The 24,495-nt window shown below is 34.9% G+C and overlaps 1 protein-coding gene across 1 annotated transcript in view; it reads left to right on the top strand.

Annotated features, from left to right (window-relative positions):
- The first annotated feature begins 3,146 nt into the window (after positions 1 to 3,146).
- Positions 3,147 to 24,495, top strand: part of LOC108361331 (adenylate kinase isoenzyme 5) — a 29,200-nt gene continuing 7,851 nt past the window's right edge. Inside the window, exons 1-5 of the mRNA XM_017613926.1 lie at positions 3,147 to 3,407; positions 3,478 to 3,620; positions 16,676 to 16,858; positions 17,042 to 17,580; positions 17,644 to 17,860. Of these exons, the coding sequence (XP_017469415.1) occupies positions 3,221 to 3,407; positions 3,478 to 3,620; positions 16,676 to 16,858; positions 17,042 to 17,580; positions 17,644 to 17,860 (1,269 nt within the window). The 5' untranslated portion in view covers positions 3,147 to 3,220. The remainder of the gene's footprint in view (positions 3,408 to 3,477; positions 3,621 to 16,675; positions 16,859 to 17,041; positions 17,581 to 17,643; positions 17,861 to 24,495) is intronic.

Here is a 24,495-nt window from a genome sequence, read left to right on the forward strand (position 1 = left end):
GACAGACGGACAGACGGACAGACGGACATGGCTAAATCAACTCAGCTCGACGTTCTGATCATATAAGTATACATTTTCATGGGTCTATCTCTTTTTGTTCTGGTACTTACAAACATCGGACCAAAGTTATAATACCATTTCATGCTCATGAAAGGTATAAATATGGAGCTGTTCGAAAAGCCGGATTTCATACTGCATATCTCTGGAAGTGTACAGTACTGGAACTGCATATGGAGATATATGAAATCAATCCCATACTCATGGAGAAAAATGGACTTTTTGAAAAAAAGGCATGGCGAAGTACAAACATACTGACTTTTACTTATTTTTGAATTCTTACTATATATATATATATATTATATATAATATTATAAATCCGAAAGTGAGTTTGTTTGTTTGCTTCGCTTTCACGCCTTAACAACTCAACCGATCATCATGAAATTTTGTATACTGCTGTCATTTAGCCCAACTTAAAATATAGGATAAATTTAATCTCGATTAGACAAGGGGGCGTGGCACCTCCCATACAAACGGAATTTTTCATACCGCATTTCTCAGGAAATATTTTTGGTAGATTACTGGAACTTGGTACGGAGATATATAAAATCATTATCCACTCATGGATGAGGGCTAAATATATTTTGAAAAGGGTTGCCACCTGTTTGAAAAGTCAAATTTAAATTGCTTGTACGCAACCTATCTGAAGAATTAAAATATGGTTGTCTAACGAAATATTGTTAAAAAAACCTTTAGTTTGAAAGTTTTGAATAATTTTTAAGTCTTTCACTGGCAAATCACGTCCATTGGGCCAATCGTAACACATAAGAGTTCGATATACTCAATGGCGCAACAGGTCGTTTTAATCTGACATTCAAGGCACCTTTTCTAACTTGGCGATTATTCGTAATGACTCCAGCGCCATCTGGCAGCCCTTTTTGGCAATAGTATTGCCTTTACCGTTACCAATAAACATTTTGAATATTAGCCAAAGTGGATCATAAATGAGATTTTTAGTAATAACATCACTCCAGCGCCAACTGGCGGATGAAATTTTGAAACTACACTCTCCAGAGAGCCACTCAAAAGTACACAATAAACTTCGTTAAAATCGGTCCGAGCATTTAGAAGGATTTCACTCACCAACACACAGACAGAAGAATTATATATAAACTTTTTTGCGGCGCCATGTCCCCTTTTCAAATAGCCCATTTTTCTCCATGATTATAAGATTGATTTCATATATTGCCGTACCAAGTTCCAGTATTCCACCATGAACACTTCCAGAGATATGCAGTATGAAAAAATCGGTTTGTATGGGAAGTGCCACGCCCCTTAATATATTAAAAATGTTTAGCCTAGCATTCTTGGGACGTCTGAAGCAGGTGTCCGAAATTTCAAAAAAATCGGTTTGGCCGTTCTCGAGCTTTGCGAACACATAAAGAACGGCTTTCAAAATATATATTGTTGTAGAAGATTGGTATGAATCTAAATGGTTTTGAATGTTAATCACAATATGAGTGTCAGAGGAAAGAGGTTTAAAAAGGTTGCCACCTGTTTAAAAATTTAAATTCAAACTATTCAATAATTTAAATGAATTATTAAAATATGGGTGCCAATTGAAATGGTCTTGAAAGGGCTTAATTTCAAAACTACATTTAAGAGGTTTCCACCTGTTTAAAATCTCAAATTGAGTTCAGGGGATAAGTTACTTGAAAGAATATGACAAGTGAGAAGTTTAGGAAAGCTTTAGTTTGAAAATATTGTGAAGATGGTTAAACAAATTTTAAACCTCCTGTTTTTTAATTGAGTTTACTTGAAATAAATTCTACTCAAGGTATCACGTAGAAATTTCATACACTCAGCGAAGCGGGTGAGGGCGATCTAGTGTGTATATAATTCTTCTGGAGGCATGTTTGTGAGTGAAATCCTAAACGGCTGGAGGGATTTTAACAAAGTTTTGTGTGTTTGTTTGCATAGTTTAGTTTCACAATTTAACCCGCCATTTGGCGCTGGAGTTGAGTTATTACTAAAAATTTTTTTTATGATCCGATTTGGCAAATATTCAAAACATGTGTTGGAAACGGAAAAGGCAGTCCAATTGCAAAAAAAGAGCTGCCAGGTGGTGCTGAGGTCGAGTTATTACTAAAAAATAGCCAAGTGAGAAAAGGTGCCGTGAAGGTCAGATTAAATCGACCTGTTGCACCATTGAGTATATCGAACTCTCGTGTTTTACAATTGGCCCAATGGATGAGATTAGCCAACATTACTATGCATTAAAGCTTCGTTCGGAGGGTGGAGTTGTGCAGTGTTAAATCCTAAATCACCACATGTCGAAATAACTTAAAAGCCAGTTTCATGAAAGCAATTTAATGAAAATTTATTTTTTTACTTGAATTTAATATGGAACCTGACAGAAAAAAATTATTTTTCACTTAAATTGTTTTCATTAAACTGGCTTTTAAGGTATTCCATCTGAAATAAGTTTGTGTATCTACATATATATATAGGATTCCTGTTGAACAATGATACGCACCCATTTTGAAATTGCCACCGACTATAAGATAAAGTTTTTAGGGCAGATTCACTATAGATCCGTATCATTGTTGCCGCCAGAAAACTTCTTAATGGACATAATACTTTCGTTAGGTTATTTAAGGCGGCAAACGACCACCAAACAATAATCTTAGCCGATGAATGTGCCAATAGAAATCGTAAACGTGGACTGTTGGAGAAAATGTTGGACCAAAACGTTTAAACTAAAAATCTAATTTTGGGCGGGATGAAGTTCGCCGGGTGTGCTAGTATACATACATATGTATATTTTTTATTGAAAAATCCGCATCTCAAAAGATTTCCCCATACATATATGCATACATAGTATGCAATAAAGAAAATCCACTTTTTAAAGTTTCATAAATGGTACTTTATTTACATAAAATTAGAAAAGATAACTTATATATACACAAGATGTGCTCAGCGTTCAACAGTAATAAAACTAAAAAAAAAGTTTAATAAAACTAAGTGAATTTTTTCCAAAGTTGTATTATTCTATTGTTTAGATTAAAGATTTTTTAAATATAACTTTTTCCACTTGCATTTATGCAATTTTGTATGTTTCGTTTTAGATGCCAGCGCGGCACAGGATACCGGCGAACCCGGCAGCGATTGGAATCATATACGAAACCAAAACAGTGCCAATGGACGGGTCGGTACGGGAAACATGGTCGCCATAGACATGCAAAATGCTGGAAAAATAAAATTCGATCCACCCAAAGTGCCAGTGATATTTGTTTTAGGCGGCCCAGGTAGTGGCAAAGTGACGCACTGTGACACATTTATGCAGGAGCGCCGCGGTGTGACACACATAAATATGATGGATTTGTTGCAACAGTATGCAATGGGAAACGGTAAGTAAGCAGTACGTGCGTAAATGTTTTATTTTTACTTAACCGTCAAACGATTTGTTCTCCACCAAAGATATGCAGGACTTTTCGCAACTATCCTCAAAAACCGTCACAGAGGTGCTCATGCTGGAAATGAAAATGGCTCCAGCTGCCAAAGCGTACCTAATTTCGGGATTTCCACGCTCAATGCGCGACGTCGTCGAATATTCGGAAAAGGTGAGAAAATGTGTGCGATTAGCTTGCGATCATTGCTTAAAATAACCATTCAACTACATCTTTGCATTTTGAAGACCTCCTTAAACTTGTACATATAAACTAACCTTTACCTAAGCAGACACGCATTTATTACATATATATGTACGTAGCTACTAGCCCACTCATCTAATATGCCAACTCAACATTATCGCTCCGCAACTGTCATCGTCTCTATCTTTATCAGCCGTATTCTAACAAAGTCACAAACTTTAGCTCATTACTGCTGTGATTTCTACTGCGCCTCAAAGCTTGCCGCTGCAAAAAATATGCCGCTACAAAACAAATTTTTAAATTTTTGTGTATTTTTCTAGCACTCAAAATCGAAGTTTTTGTGACACATTTCTCGGCGCACTAGAAATCACAACAGTGATGAGCTAAGTTTTAAGACTCTGTTAGAATAGAGGGGTATAAATCTTTATATACATACATATATGTTTACGTGCGACTGCATATTCGCAGTGAATTCCACAGGTTCTTTACGAAATCGTTAAGAATTTCTTATGAGAGGGTTGACACGACTTCGAAAAGAAATACCTTAACGATTTCGTAAGGTATGGTTTTGACTATATCGAACCGAATTTATCGGTACGAAATATTTTCGCTTTAATCTTTGCGAAATCGTTTAGAAATTTTCTGAGCGAAATCTTTTCGAATATGTATACATATTTACGTATAGTGTCAGTATACAATTTAGTTTTTTTCTAAATTCATACAGGTAAATTTTTATTTGCTATCATATGCATTTACATATAATAAAATTAAGTATATAAAAATTCATTCCCTTTGTGTTCGCTCATTTTGATTGTTTAGCTTTTCTGTCCCTAGCGTCATTAAACATTTTTTTATTGTTTCATCAATTTTAGAATAGTGCATTTTTCTCAATGAAAGAATCTACATGTATAAAGAAAATAATTTTTTATTTGAGAGTTCTACCTTTAGAATAATTACATACCTTTAAGGGCCGGATTCACAGTGCTTAGTTAAACGATTGTTAACTTAACCACCAACAAGAGTTTAACTTTGAATTTATATTCAGAGTCAAACTATGAAAATTCATATCGCCTGAAAATATACAAATTCTAAATATCAATACTTTTCTATTCAAATTTGAAATTCGTTCCACAAAAAAAAATTCTATTTCACAAGAGTTTAACTATGGAGGCATGCTGGTTTAAACGTTTGTTAACTGAGCGTTGTGTCTATCAAAATCAATAGTTGAACTTTTGCCAGTGGTTAACTACGCACTGTGAATTTGGCCCTAATTAGTTAAATAAAATTAAAATCTTTAACAGATTTTTCCAAGAAAATTAGCATTCTAGAGAGTCCTTTATAAAGATAGACTTTAAGGTGGCAAAAATAAAATTTTTCAGGTCTTCTGTCAATTGTTGCTTATCTTACTTTGTTATCTATTGAAAATAAACGATTAGTGGAAATGCCCTCATTAATAGACAAACCTCAGTATATCCAGAAAAAAAACTGTGGTGATGGGTATGGGTATAAAGTTTCCAGAGGTGAAATTTTAGGTAGCACACAATTTCTTACACGTATGGTTGCTTTTCAGCACTAATGAAAGCAACTTGAGAAATATTTGAAAAACAAATTCATATCGTGCATCAATTTCTGAAAAAAATGCAATATAATCTATTCATTCTGATTCTAATACATTTTTTATGAACCACCACTTAATGCTATATTTGATACAAATTAATATTGCTGATTGGAGCGCTATGAGCATTGCCGCTGAATAATAGTTTTACTTAGAAATGATAGTAGTCCTAACCAGTGATCAGCATGCGGTGCCTTTCTCGAGACATCAAGTATACTCGAAAACAATGCGGTGTAAGTATAACCGCCACCGCAAGCAATGCGATATTTGTGTGCATCGCATTTTTTGTCGCGTTCGTGTTTGCGATGACTTGTATGACCAAAGCGTCGTTACTGCATATTGTGGCACCGCATTTTCATGTCGACTTCGGCTATGCGGTGGTATGAGCGGTCGTTTAAACATCGCATTATTTCCGGATATGCTTGGCTGAATACGGTGCACCGCATTATAAGCAGTGTTGCCGCGAATCATTTTTAGTGGTAGCCAGATTCCTTAAAAAAAAGGGCTAAAAAAGAGCTAAAAAAAGTCGTTGTGGCTAAAAATGGTAGCTAAATTTTTTTACTTACATGTTCATATATAAGTATATGCGCAAACATTTTCAATAGGAAATGGTACAGAAAAACAATGAACTCTGAAAAAAAGCGAATATTTTATCCAACCAAAAACCTTTTTGTATAAAAGGGGAAATATACGATACCAGCTTGCTGGCTCCATCAAGTAATTCTACCATCAGGCTCGAAGCATATAACATGCCAGCATACTGGTACAATATTTATTTCTTTACCAATGAGGTCGAGGAAGGATCCAAATGATTAGAGCCGAAATTTCATAATTTTTTTACCATTTTGTTAAACATTGTTTTTTTTTGTTAATTCACAACTGCAATATCGTGAACTTAATCTTCCACAAACACGGCTTTGACTCATATAGTGCACGAAATTTCCGCCAAAATACTTTTTACTTAGAAAATTGAGCTGATTTCACCACTGACGACACCAACATGCTGGTACAATCATACAATTTTCAAATAGTTTTTGTAGTCGCACCAGCAGCTGGTACAATCACACCACAAGAACATACACGATCAATCGACTTGATGGACCATTTAAAAAATTAAGCATAGGGCCGTAAACTTATCTATTTCAAACTATAGTTAAATCGTTAATAGATAAGTTAATAGCCCTAACACTTTTACAGTACGTACATATGTATAAAAACGTAAGGAACATAATTTTACATATATGTTATATCAGTCTTTCTTAGTTTAAATTAAGCAAATATAGAACTTTTTCATACCACGTATGAATAAATTCTCCAAAGGGTTAAAAAAAGGGCTAGGGGCAATTTTAAATTTATGTGGCCAAAAAAAGTATGTGGTAGCTAAATCTAGCCACCAAAGGGCTAAAACGGCAACACTGATTATAAGAGCATTTTATCGCTACAGTTGCCTACAGAGTTTGTATGTATGCATGTTACAAAAAAATTAATAAATATGAACAATTAGTCAAATTTAAATACACAAAAAATGTAATATGTATTTTCTTTTAATTCAATTCATTTTTATTTCACTTACACTCGTATAATGCGGTGCACCGCATTCAAACAAGCATATCCGCAAGTAATGCGATGTTTGCGTTGTTTAAACGACCGCTCATACCACCGCATAGCCGAAGCCGACATGAAAATGCGGTGCCATAATATGCAGTAACGACGCTTTGATCGAGCACAAAACACTCAAACACGTCATTATTTGAGCTTGCGGTGATTGCGGTGGCGTTCATTACTAAGTATTATTGAGTTTGAGTGGTACAGTAAATAAATGTCGCTGCGGTGTATTCGAAAATGCGATACACCGCAACTGGTCTCTGGTCCCAACCATCGATAGTATCGATACTATCGAAGATTTCGACAGTATCGATAGTACTATCGATAGTCAGATCAGAATTGCTAAAATATGTCCATATTTTTGTTATGGGACAAAAGTTTATCAATGATTTTTGGCTTCAAGCAGCGTCTGCGCCAGTGTTGCCGCGAAGCATTTTTAATGGTAGCCAAATTCCTTTAAAAAAAGTGCTAAAAAAGAGCTAAAAAAAGTCGTTGTGGATAAAAATGGTAGCTAAAATTGTTTACTTACATAATCGTATATAAGTATACACGCAAACATTTTCAATAAGTAATGGTATAGAAAAACAATGAACCCTGGAAAAAAGCTAATATTTTATCCAAGCAAAAACCTTTTCGTATAAAAAGGGAAATATACGACACCAGCTTGCTGGATCGATCAAGTGATTGTACCATCAAGCTCGAAGCATATAACTTACCAGCATGCTGGTACAATATTTATTTATTTAAAAATTAGGTCGAGGAAAGATCGAAATGATTTGAGCCGAAATTTCATAATTTTTCTACCATTTTGTTAAACATTGTTTTTTTTTTTTAATTCACAACTGCAATATCGTGAACTTAATATTCCACAAACACGGCTTTGAAATTTGCGCCAAATTATTTTTTAATTAGAAAATTTAGCTAATTTCACCACTCACGACACCAGCACGCTGGTACAATCATAAAATTTTCAAATAGTTTTTGAAGTCGCACCAGCAGCTGGTACAATCGCACCACAAGAACATACAAGGTCAATCGACTTCATGGGCCATTTAACTAATGAAGCATATTAGGGGCCAGTTTTTCAGTGCACGGCCGTAGTTCAAACTAAGTTTAAACGCCCGATCTGGTTGGTTTAAACTAAGATCAGCCAATCAAGTGTCAGCCAGCTGTTCAATTTAAATCCAGTTTACTTAATCTGAGTTTAAACTGGCACTGAAAAACTGGCCGTAAGGGGGGTAAACTTATCTATTTTAAACTATAGTTAAATCGTTAATAGATAAGTTAAAAAACAGCCCTAACACTTATACAGTATGTATGTATAAAAACGTAAGGAACATACAATACATATATGTCAGTCTAGTTTAAAAATTCATCTCTTACATATGTGCAAAAAAAATAGATCAAATTAAGCATATACAACTTTTCCATGCCCAGTATGAATAAATTCTCCAAGGGGCTAAAAAAAGGGCTAGGGGCAATTTTAAATTTATGTGGCCAAAAAAAGTATTTGGAAGCTAAATCTAGCCACCAAAGGGCTAAAACGGCAACACTGATCTGCGCTCTCAAATTATTTGCCCTGCTTTGCTAAATTTCCCTTCCGACTCAAAAGATGAGGCAGGTACCGCCAGATTTTACTCTTACTGAATAATTATGTATGAGGAAAAACTATCGATAGTGCTTACAAAACCATCGATGTTTTCGATAGCCAAAAACCATCGATACTATAGATAGTGCCATCGATAGTTTTGCAGCTCTAAAAGAAGACACAGTTGAACAATGAAGCTATTACTGTGGTAGTAGCAGCGCAGGCACATTTGGAAAATTATGCCGATAAGCCAGATCGGAACGTAAGTCTGCCTTGTTGAAGCATTATTATTATTGCATTATAAAAGTATAATTGAATTAAATTCTGCTTAATAAAAATGTAGTAAATTCTTTATACTCGTGTGGCGTTATTAACGATGTGCTCCAAACATTTGGTGAACTTTCGGAAGAGTCGATAAACCGCAAATATGCCAAATGGTAGGCAGCTTGTATGCACAATTACCAGCCGACGAAAGTGGTAAATTGAGTGCTAGTGGTGGCGCTGGAGCTAATGCCTCAGGCGATGGTAAAGCCCTCCACCCACTTTAAATGAGGTTCTTAATAATCCGAGCAAATTGCCAAGTCCTCCAGTAAATGAAGAAAAACCTGATGGTTTTGAGTCATACGTGCCTCGAGCACAGCCTAATCGAATATGTATATATATATATATATATATATTAGGCTGTGTCATTTTTGAGCAACTTTTTTTTTCAACTAAAAAACAGGCTAAAAACTTTCAAAAAGGTGAAAAAAAGAGCCTCTAAAAATTTGAGCTCTTAATATTAGCATTAAGTGGTGCCTGTTCCTAACTTTCCATTTCACATATAAATAACATGGGAAAAAAATGTTTCGTTTTTCTTATTTTTGTAGCTTGACATATAAGCATTGTAAAAATGAACTGAAAAATTATTTTGGTAGGAAATTGAACGCTCTACAAGAAAGTTCAAATTAATTTTTTTTACAGAGTGAGCCGTTCTGAAGATATTCAAACTTAAAGTTGCAAATGTATGAAATTATGATTTTTATTTTATCAAACTGATACTGATGACTTTTTTATGTCTTAAAAATTATTTTTAATCAGAAAACTGGTTTTTGTGCTCTTATATTTTTATAAAGCTAAAATAAAAAAAATACGTCTTAGATATTATTTTATTATTTGATTAACTCTTAAACAAAAGTAATTATGAACTAGGTTCAGTAAAATTATTATTTTATAGATTACAAAAAAACTTTTCAACAACTAGAATACATAAACAATACATAAATAAGACTTAAAAAAAGTCATCAGTATTAGTTTGATAAAATAAAAATCATAATTTCATACATTTGCAACTTTAAGTTTGAATATCTTCAGAACGGCTCACTCTGTAAAAAAAATTAATTTGAACTTTCTTGTAGAGCGTTCAATTTCCTACCAAAATAATTTTTCAGTTCATTTTTACAATGCTTATATGTCAAGCTACAAAAATAAGAAAAACGAAACATTTTTGTTATTTATATGTGAAATGGAAAGTTAGGAACAGGCACCACTTAATGCTAATATTAAGAGCTCAAATTTTTAGAGGCTCTTTTTTTCACCAAAGTTTAAGCCTGTTTTTTAGTTGAAAAAAAAATTTGCTCAAAAATGGCTGCCTAATATATATATATATATATATATTTATATTATGATGATGTAAAAGCAGCTATAGATAATCTTCAGAAATATTTAACACTAACTATTTGTTTGGGTTTTTCAGCTCATTAATGCTGCACCCAGGGTTGCATTTGCCGTCTATGAAAATATTTTAGGAAGCGTTCCAAAACTAGCTCCGAGCAACTAAAAGTTGGCCAGGTTTAACTGAAATAGTTCTTTATTAAATATTTATTCTTCTCATTTAGTAAAAAAAAACAATATTTTTCAGAACAATATTTATGTATGAAATGAAGTAAATAAAAAACTACGAAAGCATATCTTGAATATTTTGTCACAGAGCCATTATTAAATACATATGTATACAGAATTAATACGTTAATAATATGTATTTGTTACTCGTCTGATATATACTACAATTTATTTAGATGCACATTTTAACTAAATGTTATATCGTCGCCTGGATAAAAGATTGTCGCATGTTACTTTCGGCAGGTTTTAGGAAATCACGACATGAGTTTTAACCCTAGAACACACACCCAGAAAATACCACGTAAACACACACCCGGGATACGTTTGTACCCGGGACCTTATTTTGCGGTTTTTTTTAATGCTTATTCAACCGATTTCTATGATTTTTTTTGAAATGTATATTTTAATATATAACAAGTATTTTGTCTTTTGTTTCATTCGAATATTCCTACTGGTTCCAGCGATATGGGCAAATAAAGTCAGGACATGCAACAGTGGATTTTTGTTTTTGTTGTTGTCCTGATAAATGCAAAACAAAATAATATAATTTATAATAATATACTTGTAGAGTAACAACGAATACACATTTTGGTTTTTATTTCATTGAAATATTCTACCTGGTTCAAAAGATATGTGCAAAAAGGTCGCGCAAGGTATGGGTACGTAGGTAGCAAATACACTGGTATAACTGGTTTTTGTATTTTATATGCAGCTGCAAGGGTTGTTTTCACACGAGGTGTTGTTATAAATGCTGCCTGTTGATATTTTCATTATTGTTTTGGTGCTCAAAAGTGTAAGAAGTGAAAATATAAGTGAAAATAAATATAACTGAAACTATAAATAACTGGATACGAAATGACTTCAAGAAGAAACGAATATTTATCAAGTGCAGCATATAGAAGGTAAAAAATGTAAAATAAGCAACAATGTAAACATATACTAATTTTTTTTATTATGCAGGCTAACTGAGGAACAGCGAGAATCATATATACAATCTTTATTTGATGAAATTTGTGACGATGACGCTCCCTATGACTTTGACTCAGAAGATGAAGAAGAAATTCAAATCAATGACATTGAAATTGCTGATGACGATGCTGAAGTTTCGCAAAGTGCCGCAGAAGTATTACCTGATTATGCGGACTATGAGGATGATGAAGAAGACGATGAAGAAGAAGAAGTAGAAGAAAATAATGAATTACCTGCTAGTGCCGAAAAATTTGTTGCACGTGATGGTACTGAGTGGATGAAAGAACCAAATGTAAGTCGTCAGGTACTCAGACAAAATATTATAAGAGAACGTTCTGGACCAGCTAGATGCACTGAAATGTTGTCAATAGAGCAAACATTCAAATGTTTCATGAACGTTGAAATGGCTGATATAATTATGCGCCACACAAATAAGTTAGCAAAAGAAACTTATAATGCTTACAACAATGCGCATCCAAACACAACTCCTAAGTCATGGACGCCTGTGTCAATAACAGAGCTGTATGCATTTTTTGGCATACTTATTATGACTGGTGCGAACCATAGCAATGGAGAACATGTTCGAGATTTATGGAGCGTCAAAAACTATCCTTTATATCGCGCCACAATGGGAGTCAACCGTTTCTGTTCGATATTGCGGTTCCTAAGATTTGACGATAAAAACACTCGTGCAACACGCTTACTAACTGATAAAGCAGCACCGATCAGTGAGTTGTGGACGATGATGAACAATAATCTTGCTGCACATTACAAGCCCAGCTCATGCTTGACGATTGATGAACAATTATTTCCTTACCGTGGACGCACACGGTTTACGCAGTACATACCGTCAAAACCTGCTAAATATGGTATCAAGGTTTGGTGGATTTGCGATGCCACAAATGCATATCCACTGCATGGACAAATATATACTGGCCAAGCAGAAACTGGTAGGGAAACGAACCAAGGCGAACGAGTGGTGAAGGATTTGTCTGCCAAATACCAAGGAAGTGGCCGAAACATTACAATGGACAATTTGTTTACGACCTTGCCAGTTGCAGAACTGCTTCTCACCTGGAAACTCACGATCGTTGGAACTTTGCGCAAAAACAAATCATATATTCCTCAAGAAATGAAGCAGAACAAAAACAGGACAATTGGTTCAACGACATTTGGCTTCAAAAATAATGTGACAATGTGCTCTTATGTTCCCAAAAAAAATAAAGCAGTAATTTTGCTTTCGACCATGCATAATGATGCTGAAATAGCTGACAGTGGGAAACCTGAAATAATTGAATATTATAATCGTACCAAAGGTGGTGTTGATCGAATGGACCAAATGTTTGCGGAATATCCAACACAAAGACAAACAAAACGATGGCCACTAGCGATGTTCTTCAACATGTTGGACATTACAGCTCTTGCAGCCTACATTGTCTACGATTTGAATAACCCTATGTTGCCTTGGAGAACAAACAACAAGCGTAAGCAGATCCTGCGCAGCTTGGCTGAAGCATTGTGTATGCCCATTATTGAAGCCAGAGCCATAAATCGTCAAGTGACGCGAAATTTTTCGACTAAAATTGCTATTGAAGCATATTTCAACCGACCGGTGGAATCAATGGTGTCAACAGCAGCATCAACATCTGCCGCAGCGCGCACGCCAAAACCTGTGTCCGGATCTTGCTATTTATGTTACGCACAAGAGGAAAAACGCCGTAGAAAAACCAGAAAGCTGTGCGACAAATGTAAGAAGCCAATGTGTCTTGAACATTCGGTCACATCAACAAATTGCTCTATTTGCCATGATTTTCCTTAGATATAAGATGCATTTTTATAATTTTTATAATAAAAGTCAATAATATAATGTGTGAAATGAATATTTTTAATTTTTCAAATAAAAAAATAATATAAAAAATGTTTTTTTTTTATTATTATGAGGATTTTTACTATTGGGGTACAAACGTATCCCGGGTGTGTGTTTACGTATATAATGTGTTTGGAAGGCTGTAGCTCCTGAACCAATGGTCCGATCTGGTTCAAATTTTGAATTTGAAATCAAAACTAAATAATCTTCCTAGATCCGGTATAGAGGTATAGCGGTTCAAAAGTTACAACACTTCAAAGTTGAAAGTGGATAGATTTGTACCCGGGTGTGTGTTCTAGGGTTAAATGCAATTTATCAAAACCACGACTACAGATTTTGTCTGAGAATGCTTCTAGTTCACGAATTTCTTAAATTATCTTTGTTTTAGTTCAGTGTTAACCATTTATGAGGTTTGGAGGATTTTCTTTAATAGCATTTTTTATTATGCGACATTTGTCACCAATTTTGACTGTGACTGCACTGTGACTGATATACGCCAAAAAGGGATACAATCTTTCACTAAATTAACAATACTTTTTACTCAATCAGCCTTATCGTGAGTTAACCATGAACCGCCTGTAGTGAATACACGGATTCGAAAAGTGACCCGATTCGGGAAAATAAAACTCGTGATAGGGCTGAATATCTCGGAAATTAAAGAAGATTTTCAAAAACAGATGACGCTATTTGAAGGATCTTAATTAGTTTAGTACGACTGCGTTCTTAACTTAATTTGTACCAATCTACCAAAAAAATGTTAGCCAATAACTCGGAAACTAAAGGAGATATCCAAAAACTGTTAACAAAAATGGCACTTACGACAATTTTTCTTCCAAGCGACGATATTTGAATGTTACTCGCATAATTTTGAACCTGTGTGCAAATTTTCGGGAAAAAAGTTAAGAAGTATATTCATATGCTGAAGAGATATGTTCGCAGATTTACAATTTATTTAAAGTATATCTATCAGCCTTATCGCCAATTCCATGTAAATAAATCGCTCATATAACTTAATTTGTGCATTTAATATATTTCACAATTAACTTAAATACTAATTTACAAATATTTGTGCAACCAATTCGACATAGTAAATAAAAAAAATTGGTATTAATAAAATAAGTGCTTAATACATTTATTTTTCAGTTAAACATGAGATGTTCAAGCGCACTGCAATAATAGCCCTGTTCGCGTACGCACTATCCAGTAAATCCAGTACTAATTTTACTGGTTTTTTACTGGATGTCGTTTTCGTACGCAAAAACTTGCAAGAAACTAGCAAAAGAGGGGAAATTGAGAGAGCAAAAATGACAGCTGAACTTGCAAGTTTTACTGGATTTTTACTGGATAAATTTTTACTAGCAACTATTTGCTAGTAAGAAAAACAGCTGATGGCATGATGCTTATTGTAAATCACATTAAGAAAATAATTGTTTGTGTTGCTTTTAGAGCTGCAATTGACAAAATAAACCTATTTAAATATATAATAAGATGGAAAAAATTAGTTTTCGAAGCAAATTGCATCGGAAATTAACAAATTAATCAGCTGTTCATAAAACTAGCAACTTCTTGCTGGTTTTGCGTTTTCGTACTTACTTGCATATTTCACTCATTGGGAGTAAATATTGGCTTACTCTCCGAAATTTGGTTACTGGCAAGTTACTGGATATTTTTTGCTGGCGAATACGAAAACACAACTATAATTGCCGAAAAACCGTTGCCGTAGCTCTGTCTATTTACTGGATATACTGAGTGAAAAACTGATTAAGTTGCCAAATTTATTCTTTATTTTGATTAACTAGCATTTCCAATGACCTTTGATTATTTAAACAAATAAAGATGGAAAGATTTTATAGATATATACGATTTTATAGCCAACTAAATTAAAATTTTTAGAGTGCTGAAAACTTTTCGCTGTATCTCTTTTATTAACAACATAAGTTCATTCATATGCCAGCTGTTCGGTAGTTTCACCAGTGGAGTCCATTCCCTGTAGGGAAAATCCCTAGTTCTGAACTGGTGCGCTTCTAGTACATTTAGACCCAGTACTGGTTCGCGATAAATCTCTTTTGCATGCAAGCAACTGGCGAATTTAACATGGCGATGTCCTAGGAAGTGTCAATTGCCCCCCGCTGCATCCCTTTTTCGATAGTTCCGAACTAGTCCTAAATTCTATAGTTCCGAACCAGTTCTAAAATCGACAGACGAAAGAAAAAAGTATCATGATTTTTCAATCTTTTTGGTTCTTCCGTGTGTGCGATTTTAAATTGTTTTGGATGAAATATGTTTTCAATTTGAAATTAAATTTGTTTGAATGATTGTAAGAAATGTACGTTTACATACCTTTAGCTGTAGCTGAGTTTGCAGAGGTGCTCGCTGTTATTTCTTAGATTCCAGACTGTCCCAAGATGTTGCAATGTTAACACAAATTTTAGTTTTGTATTACCAAGCTATGAAAAAGCATCTTCGAAGCACCGAATAGAAGCGTATTTGAACGAAAAAGCCGCCGAACACATATCTATGTAAAGTAAACAAACCACCCGCTGCATTCCTTATTCGAAAGTTCCAAACTTGTTCTAAATTCGACAAATAAGATCTAGTTCGTTCTGCATCCCTTTTTCTATAGTTCCGAACCATTTCTAAATTCGTCACTTTAGATATCGATTTCTAGTGAAAAAAACTGAAAAAATTAGTATTTTAAAAGCACCACTTTTCGCCGATTTTGGTCTGGTGGGGATCTAGTTCGTATCGGACTAGTTCCTTTTTGGCTATAAAGACCTAGTACGGAACTAGAAATTTGATTCACTAGTCCGCGGTTTCCCTACAGGGTCGATGACGGAATTTGATGCTCCAATTGCGTAAAAATTAGCACTTGGTTTCCCGGATTAATGGCTGTAATAATCTGTAATCGTATGGCAAAGCCCTCATCTTCCTTATATTTTTTCACTTTTTGGGTAGCATCTTCAATTTCGGTATTTAAAATAGAATTGAACACTTTTGCTGCTTGTCTTTTAAGGCCTTTATTCTACTTTCTCTTCGTTATTTTAATTTCACTTCACTATCACTCAATGCGTTCAAAATTTTTTTTACCTTTTCCTCTTTAGGAAACAGTTGCGAGTTCGTTAAGCCAGAGCGAAAGACTTTCGACTTTATTCAGAATAAGTTTGGCAGTTTTAAATCGATTCTAAATATTTTATCACTTCATTATTAAATTGCAAAAAAATATATCCCCAGAGTTATCAGTCTCCAAAGCTTAGCTCGAGATAAGCCTCTTATGCAAAGTAAAGCGTAGGTAAAAGATTTCCCAATTGAAGATAGACGACTAATAAAAATGTAAATGCTTATCATACCAGGGCTTCAACTCTACGTTACCTTCGCAACTGCGAATTTCAATGCTTTACGTAGTATATTTTCGTAATCTTTACAATTGGCTACACACACATTTGCATACATGCATACATACCGGTCAAACATAATTAGTACCAACATTAAATTTTTTGCAGATTCAAGTCGTAAATGGAGTAATTTTGATATCCTGGCGCCAGTCGGTTCTGCAAAAGCAAATTGATTATGGCGCGAAATTAGGTCATGTCGTACTCTCCTTAGCCAAAATGGAATTAGAAAATTTCTTTAAAAATGTGATGCCTGTTGCAGATTACTTCGATCAAAGTGATATGCTAATAGCTGTAAGTATTGACTGGCAGATATGTGTACCGAATGGAAATTGATAAGCCGAATACTGCAATAAATTCTAGCAAACATATTAAAACACATAGTTTGCGAAACAAAGTACTTCGGCTTGCGATTTTCGAGCCGTTACGTGTAATCATTACTGACATTTCGAGGTTATATTGTTCCACTTCTTCCAGGTGAATGGTGAGCGTGCACCTGCCGAAGTATACAAGGACTTTCGCACTGCTGTACTCGACATATTGAGCACGCTTGAAAATGAAGAGGCCATGCTAAATGGAGTTACAGGTATGGGCAGAGGGATAAATGATATACCCGGCAGTATTGTTAGCGTAGACACCGCACCTAGTCAAGCCGCGAATATTACAGACATTTCGAATGCCAACGCAAACAAAACTGTCTTTTCTGCTGCCAACACCAACCACGACAACAATAGAAACTTCTATAATAACAATGGGGGCGATCCGAGCGTAGCGAATGCTGTGGGCGCACACATTGTATCGAGTGCCATTGCTGCTGCCGCGACTGCAGGAATGAAAGATGCCGAAGTCATCACCATACAGACCGAACCGGTGGCCACCAATAACGCTGCAACAAGCATGGACCTCAAGATGGACAATATACCATCAGTTATTTGGATTATCGGTGGACCAGGTAGCAATAAGGCAACACTTTGTATGAAGGCTGTAAGCTTGAATCCTGGTTGGGGACACATAAGGTGAGGCCAAGCGATGTTGAGTGCTTAGGAAATACAGTTTTACATGTTTATACTTTTTGATAGCATGGGACGATTATTGCGCACCATAACCGATTCGGCCCCACGTGCCAACACAGAGAACTATACTGTCAAAGAAGCGCTATCGGCTGGTGAAATGGTGCCGGAGAAGGCGATTAGCAACATTCTCGAAGCGAATATTCGACAAATGTTGGATCGCAAGGGCATACTCATCGACGGTTATCCGCGAAATTTGCAACAAGTCAAACATTTTGAAAACAAGGTGGGTAAAAGGAAGATAAGGATGCATCCAAATATTGCTACAATCTTGCAAATTTTTTGATCAAGAATGATAGAATACAAAATTGCGCATTCCCGGCGGCGATGATATCTCTCAAGTAGAAATAAACAAAGCCGCCATCATAAGACCTATATTAAACTACGGCGCACTAGTCTGATGGCCGGTATTAAGCAAATATGTAGTATTATGTAAATAAACTAGGTAGCTTACAAAGAGCAGTGAGGGCAGGAATAACGGGCACACTTAGGTCCTGCCTGAGAGTAGCGTTAAAAACAATCTTACTCTTGATCCCTAATGATCTCAACCTATGGGGAACACGCCAATTCCGACACGGGATGATTATCAACGAAATACAATCACGATAAAAGACCGACTATATAGTATCTAACCTCCTTCAAAAACATGCAAGTGACAACCCCATCCTGAAGAGAGTAAAAGAGGGGCACAGTGGCTGATAGAGAAGTAATCTCTCTCTACACCGACGGATCAAAGATGAACTGCAGTGTGTGGGCAGTTGTATACTCCGAGGAACTCGGCGTCTCCCTTATCTCCATCTGGGGAATGGGCCAAGCATCTTCCAAACGGAAGTCTTAGGCATGCTTGAAGCTTGTATGATTGTAGGAGAAGGCATCGGCAGAAATAAGTAAGCAACAATATGCTCTGACAGCCAAGCAGCTCTGTGAGCACTAGCATAACCGATCACCAAATCCCAGATAGTCCAGAAGTGTAAAACGGAATTATGCACAGTGTCTGCGTCAATAAGCGTCTTTATTGTCTGTGTGTGAACATTGAAAGTAATGAGAAAGCCGATGAATTGGCGAAGGCGAGAGCCTACTTGGAAGTATCCGAGGGTGTTGCACTGTGATGCCCTCTCGGTTTGCTTTTTCTTGGAGAAGAAGGTGGTCGGACATTCTGAGCTAGGGAACCCTGGCCTGACTATAACAGGACTTCTAGACCTGCTTAACAGACCACTACAGGCCACTGGGCCATAGGTAAACGTGCAGAGAGAATTGGATTCTCATATGTAGAGCTTGCCGCGGCTGGACTGGCAATAAGAAGGTGGACGGACATAACAGGACGAATACACTAGACCTGCTTAATAGACCACTACGGGCCACTGGGCAAACATGCAGAGAGAATGGGGCTCCGAATATAGAGCTTGTCGCAGCTGTGAAATGGAGGCTACCCTCCTCAGCATCTACTTTGTGAATACCGATTTTAGGCTTAAAGCACTAGGAAGACACATACAAACAAAACTAGCAGCTATATCAGGAACTACTATATGTGAAACCGGGGAGTGCATTAAAATGGAGCAAAACGCGCTTATTGTATAGTAGTAGTACTAGGGATGGGTACATTCGATATTCGAAGCTTCGATATTCGATTTTTAATCGAATTTTAGTTCCAAAATGACGAATTTTTGAAATCGAACATTGTGTTGCTAAAATTCAGATAAAATCGAATTTTTCTAGAAAAAATCGAGTTTCATCATTTTTTGTAAAAAACTAGTTTTTTTGTTGATTTTTTATTTTAAATGTTTAGAGGCTTTTACGTTGGTGGCATGAATCTTTTGCCTGAGAAGTCCCCTAGTAAAATTTTCCGGAGAATAATTTTCTAGAACATATCAATCCTCGAATGACCTTCCAAATTTGCTTTTTGCGGGATTTCTTGAAGTAAGGGTCAAAATGACCCTTTTAGGCGGGAGTTAATGGGTTCAAATGTTCTACAAAAATATTTCCCATGAAATTTTATTATATATGTCTTAACCTTTAATTTCGCTCAGACATTTATTTTAACTATTTCTTAGACTTTTTTGAAAACTACTTAGGCTGAGACATGAAAACTTTAGTAGGCCATGAAACAAAATACGAGCTATCTTTTGCAAATCCACCGAGTTTATTATTACTGGATGGGTATACTTTCAGAAAATGTTACCAAAGTCCGGGCTGGTTTCGGCTGTCCCACAGTGTAATTTGAGTTTAACTTTTTAGACAAGTGGCCACTCTCTTTAAGCACCTCAAAAATATTTTAATTGTTGCATAGTATTTTAAGCACAACACTTCTTTAACTAAATTCGCCTTTTAAAACAGGTAGCACCCCTCCTGAATATAATTAAAAATAAAGTATCGATTGATACCCATATTGGGGTAATTTATTGAACTTATTAAATAATTTGATTTTGATTTTCTTACATATGGCACAAAACTAAAACTATATTACGCATCCACAGGGCATGCCCTTTCATTTGATACCTACCTCCTTTTTGAAAGTCGAACGAACGATACAAATTTTGTGACTTGGTTTACATATTTAACGCAAATATCTGCGTAAGCGATTATTTCAATTTGATTTTCTAACCTTTTCATAGGCCCAAAGGACAAGTCTTTAATTTGACACCAAATTTTTTAAATTGAACGAATGATACAGATTTTATGACTTGGTGTTCAATATTTAACGCAAACATCTCCGAACTCGATTAAGAAGTTTCAATTAAAAAAATTGTTGAAAATTCGAAAAAATTCGAATTAAATCGAATTTGCACCACCAAATTTCGAATCGATTAATCGAATTGTTGGGCAATGTTTGAAGTTCGGAAAAAATTGAATTTCAACCACCAACTACCCATCCCTAAGTAGTACTATAAAGCAGGGTTGTTGCGAATATTCGCATTCGCATTCGCAACCGCGGAGCTTCCGCATTAATTTTAACATTCGCATTCGCAAAAGATCGGCATTGATTTTGAAGGAAAATTACAGATATTTGTTTTACGAGTTAAACTTGGCCAAATATTTTTTATTCTGAAATAAAAGTACTTTCCGGATAACAAACAAAACGCTTATCCAAATTAAACAAGTTTGGTATCAAATGAAAGAGGACTTAAATAGCTTTAAAACCGAAAAGAGGAAAGCCACACATTAAAAAATATTTCAATAAAAAATGTTAATTAATTACCATAGAACAAACATTGGGTCATGTATGTATCTACATGAATTTCTTTAGTATTAAGTTTTAAAAAAATATAAATAGAGGTGGTAACCTTCATTCGTTATTTCTGTTTAAAAGATGTTTCTGTCCTCTTTCATATGATACCAAATTTGTTTAATTTGGATAAGCGGTTTCTTTATTATCCGGATAGGACGTTTATTTCGGAATAAAAAAATATTAGGCCAAATTTAACTCGGAAAAAATAACTGTTCGGTTCCTGGAATATTGTCCAAGTGCACAGACGTATATCTAACCAGTCACAGAAGAAAGCATTAAAAATGGGTTATAAAAACTAAAATCGAAAAACGCTGATGACGTGACAAATTCCGAAACAACCAAAAGAATTTGAATGAAGAATTCTTTCGAAAAAAACGGTGTTTAAACAACGATTGTGCCATGATGCTAGATTGTGAAGATGAAAGTCAGGAGGATACATCCGACATTTGCAGCCCCGATGAAATTCTCAAAAAGTAATTATTGCACCGCAATACAAATAAATAAATATAACTGAAAGTCCTCTCAAGTGGTGCAGTGTCAATCGAAAAGAATTTACAATTTTGCCAAGTTTCAAGTTTGTCGCCTCGAGCGAGTAGTTATTTAGTGGCGCAGATTTGATTTACGACCCTTCAAAAAGTTTTTATTAGGTACAATGTTCCAATTTTTAAATTCAAGTACTAAAAAAACATTCAGTCTTATCATGAGTTTCATTTTCCCCTAACCGGTTTTCTTTCGGGCAAAACTCAGAAAACTCAAAAAAGGCAGATTATTAAAAATTATTAACCTTTCCATTTATTATTTACCTAAATCACCTAATTTACCCACCTAAATATTTCTTAAAAACACATGACATCCGCATTCACATCCGCATCCGGATGTCTAAAATTCCACATTTGCAACATCTCTACTATAAAGTAAAGCTGTCAAACTATCGACATTTTCGATAGATTCAGTTCTTATGGCCTGTATGCAGCTCTCAAGAAAACGGTCTAGAAAAAATTGTCATTATTTCGTGTGTGTGTCCAAGGAATTTTGACATTTTTGATACTCCACAGCCTGTTGCCTCACTCTTTCCTCAAGAAATAATGGAGCGGGCATATATTTCTGTTGAAAATCTGGGTTGCATTGTGCTCTTTTTTCACAAAAAACTTTAGAAAACCGTAGTAGAAAGCGTAAAAAATTCCTTAAGAACTGCTTAAGAAAATTTCTTAGCCATTTCTTGTACGAAATTTTATATGGAGTTTTTGCTTTTCTTGAGAGCTGCATACAGGCCTTTACTATNTTTCTGTCCTCTTTCATATGATACCAAATTTGTTTAATTTGGATAAGCGGTTTCTTTATTATCCGGATAGGACGTTTATTTCGGAATAAAAAAATATTAGGCCAAATTTAACTCGGAAAAAATAACTGTTCGGTTCCTGGAATATTGTCCAAGTGCACAGACGTATATCTAACCAGTCACAGAAGAAAGCATTAAAAATGGGTTATAAAAACTAAAATCGAAAAACGCTGATGACGTGACAAATTCCGAAACAACCAAAAGAATTTGAATGAAGAATTCTTTCGAAAAAAACGGTGTTTAAACAACGATTGTGCCATGATGCTAGATTGTGAAGATGAAAGTCAGGAGGATACATCCGACATTTGCAGCCCCGATGAAATTCTCAAAAAGTAATTATTGCACCGCAATACAAATAAATAAATATAACTGAAAGTCCTCTCAAGTGGTGCAGTGTCAATCGAAAAGAATTTACAATTTTGCCAAGTTTCAAGTTTGTCGCCTCGAGCGAGTAGTTATTTAGTGGCGCAGATTTGATTTACGACCCTTCAAAAAGTTTTTATTAGGTACAATGTTCCAATTTTTAAATTCAAGTACTAAAAAAACATTCAGTCTTATCATGAGTTTCATTTTCCCCTAACCGGTTTTCTTTCGGGCAAAACTCAGAAAACTCAAAAAAGGCAGATTATTAAAAATTATTAACCTTTCCATTTATTATTTACCTAAATCACCTAATTTACCCACCTAAATATTTCTTAAAAACACATGACATCCGCATTCACATCCGCATCCGGATGTCTAAAATTCCACATTTGCAACATCTCTACTATAAAGTAAAGCTGTCAAACTATCGACATTTTCGATAGATTCAGTTCTTATGGCCTGTATGCAGCTCTCAAGAAAACGGTCTAGAAAAAATTGTCATTATTTCGTGTGTGTGTCCAAGGAATTTTGACATTTTTGATACTCCACAGCCTGTTGCCTCACTCTTTCCTCAAGAAATAATGGAGCGGGCATATATTTCTGTTGAAAATCTGGGTTGCATTGTGCTCTTTTTTCACAAAAAACTTTAGAAAACCGTAGTAGAAAGCGTAAAAAATTCCTTAAGAACTGCTTAAGAAAATTTCTTAGCCATTTCTTGTACGAAATTTTATATGGAGTTTTTGCTTTTCTTGAGAGCTGCATACAGGCCTTTACTATTGATAATATCGATGGTACCATCGAAATCAAATTGACATTTTTTGAATGAAAATTTCAAGTATTTGTTGGATTTTCGTAAACATGCATTGTATTTTAATATAAATATGAACCTTCTCGGCTTGGTATAAAAACGATACAAACACGAAATTTCAGCCAGTTTTGACTATTTTACTTTTGCTTGTTTAATGTTCATAAATTTTTTAAAAAAGTATAGCTCAATATAACCAAAATCGTAAAAATGCAAATTCTAATCTTTGTACAAAAATCAGCAAAATCAAGAGTTAAATAAAATTTCAAGCATTTTAATTGGAATTTCTAGAAAATTGTTTGGTATGCAATTTTGTAACCATTAGTATCTCAAACTACTAAAAATCCGGTTGATCCTAGAAAATTTCTTTTCCTTCCACATACAAAATTTTTCTAACATATGTATATACTAGGGCTGTTCAGAATCTTGTGCATATGCTCTTGCATTTGTATATTCGTTGCATTTGTAAATTCTCAACAAAAAAAATGCACACGGTTGCCATGACAGCAAGCATACAATTTGCAAATGCAATTCCAACTGCAAATCCAAGACCATTTACATAACATCCTGAACAGCCCTACTTTGTATGGTAGGAAATGCATAACATGGCCAGTAGAGAAAAACTATCAATAGTGGATAAAAAAAATCGATGCTAATAGAATTAAAAAACTATCGATAGCGCTATCGATAGTTTGACAACTCTACTATGAAGCACTGCAAGTAACCAACCAAACAAAGCCGAATAGGAGGATAACGGAAATGTCAAGCCAGTAAATTTTCTTATTACATATTCAATTTTTCAATAGGAAACGTGGTTTTATATTTTTTGTTTAATTGTAAAAATATATGGGCAAATCTAAAATACAGGTAACCGTTATATTATTTAGCTTTATTTTTATTGTTGTAAACTATATCAAGATGGTTGCTTTTGGGCACAATTCACAGACGTATACTTGAAGCCTCAAAAAAAAAACTTATCAATTTGCTGCATAACTTTTAAATTATCGGTGCTTAAATTTAAAAAAATAAAGAAAACAAGTGAATTTTTATGTAATTCTTAAGAGGGGCACAATTAATTATGTCATAACTTTTGAAGCACACCATATACTGGTAGGAAATTTTATGTGC

The sequence above is a fragment of the Rhagoletis zephyria genome, unplaced genomic scaffold (assembly GCF_001687245.7).
Source record: "Rhagoletis zephyria isolate East Lansing unplaced genomic scaffold, Rhagoletis_zephyria_1.1 Rzeph_scaffold_00736, whole genome shotgun sequence".
In the NCBI taxonomy this organism is placed as follows: Eukaryota; Metazoa; Arthropoda; class Insecta; order Diptera; family Tephritidae; genus Rhagoletis; species Rhagoletis zephyria.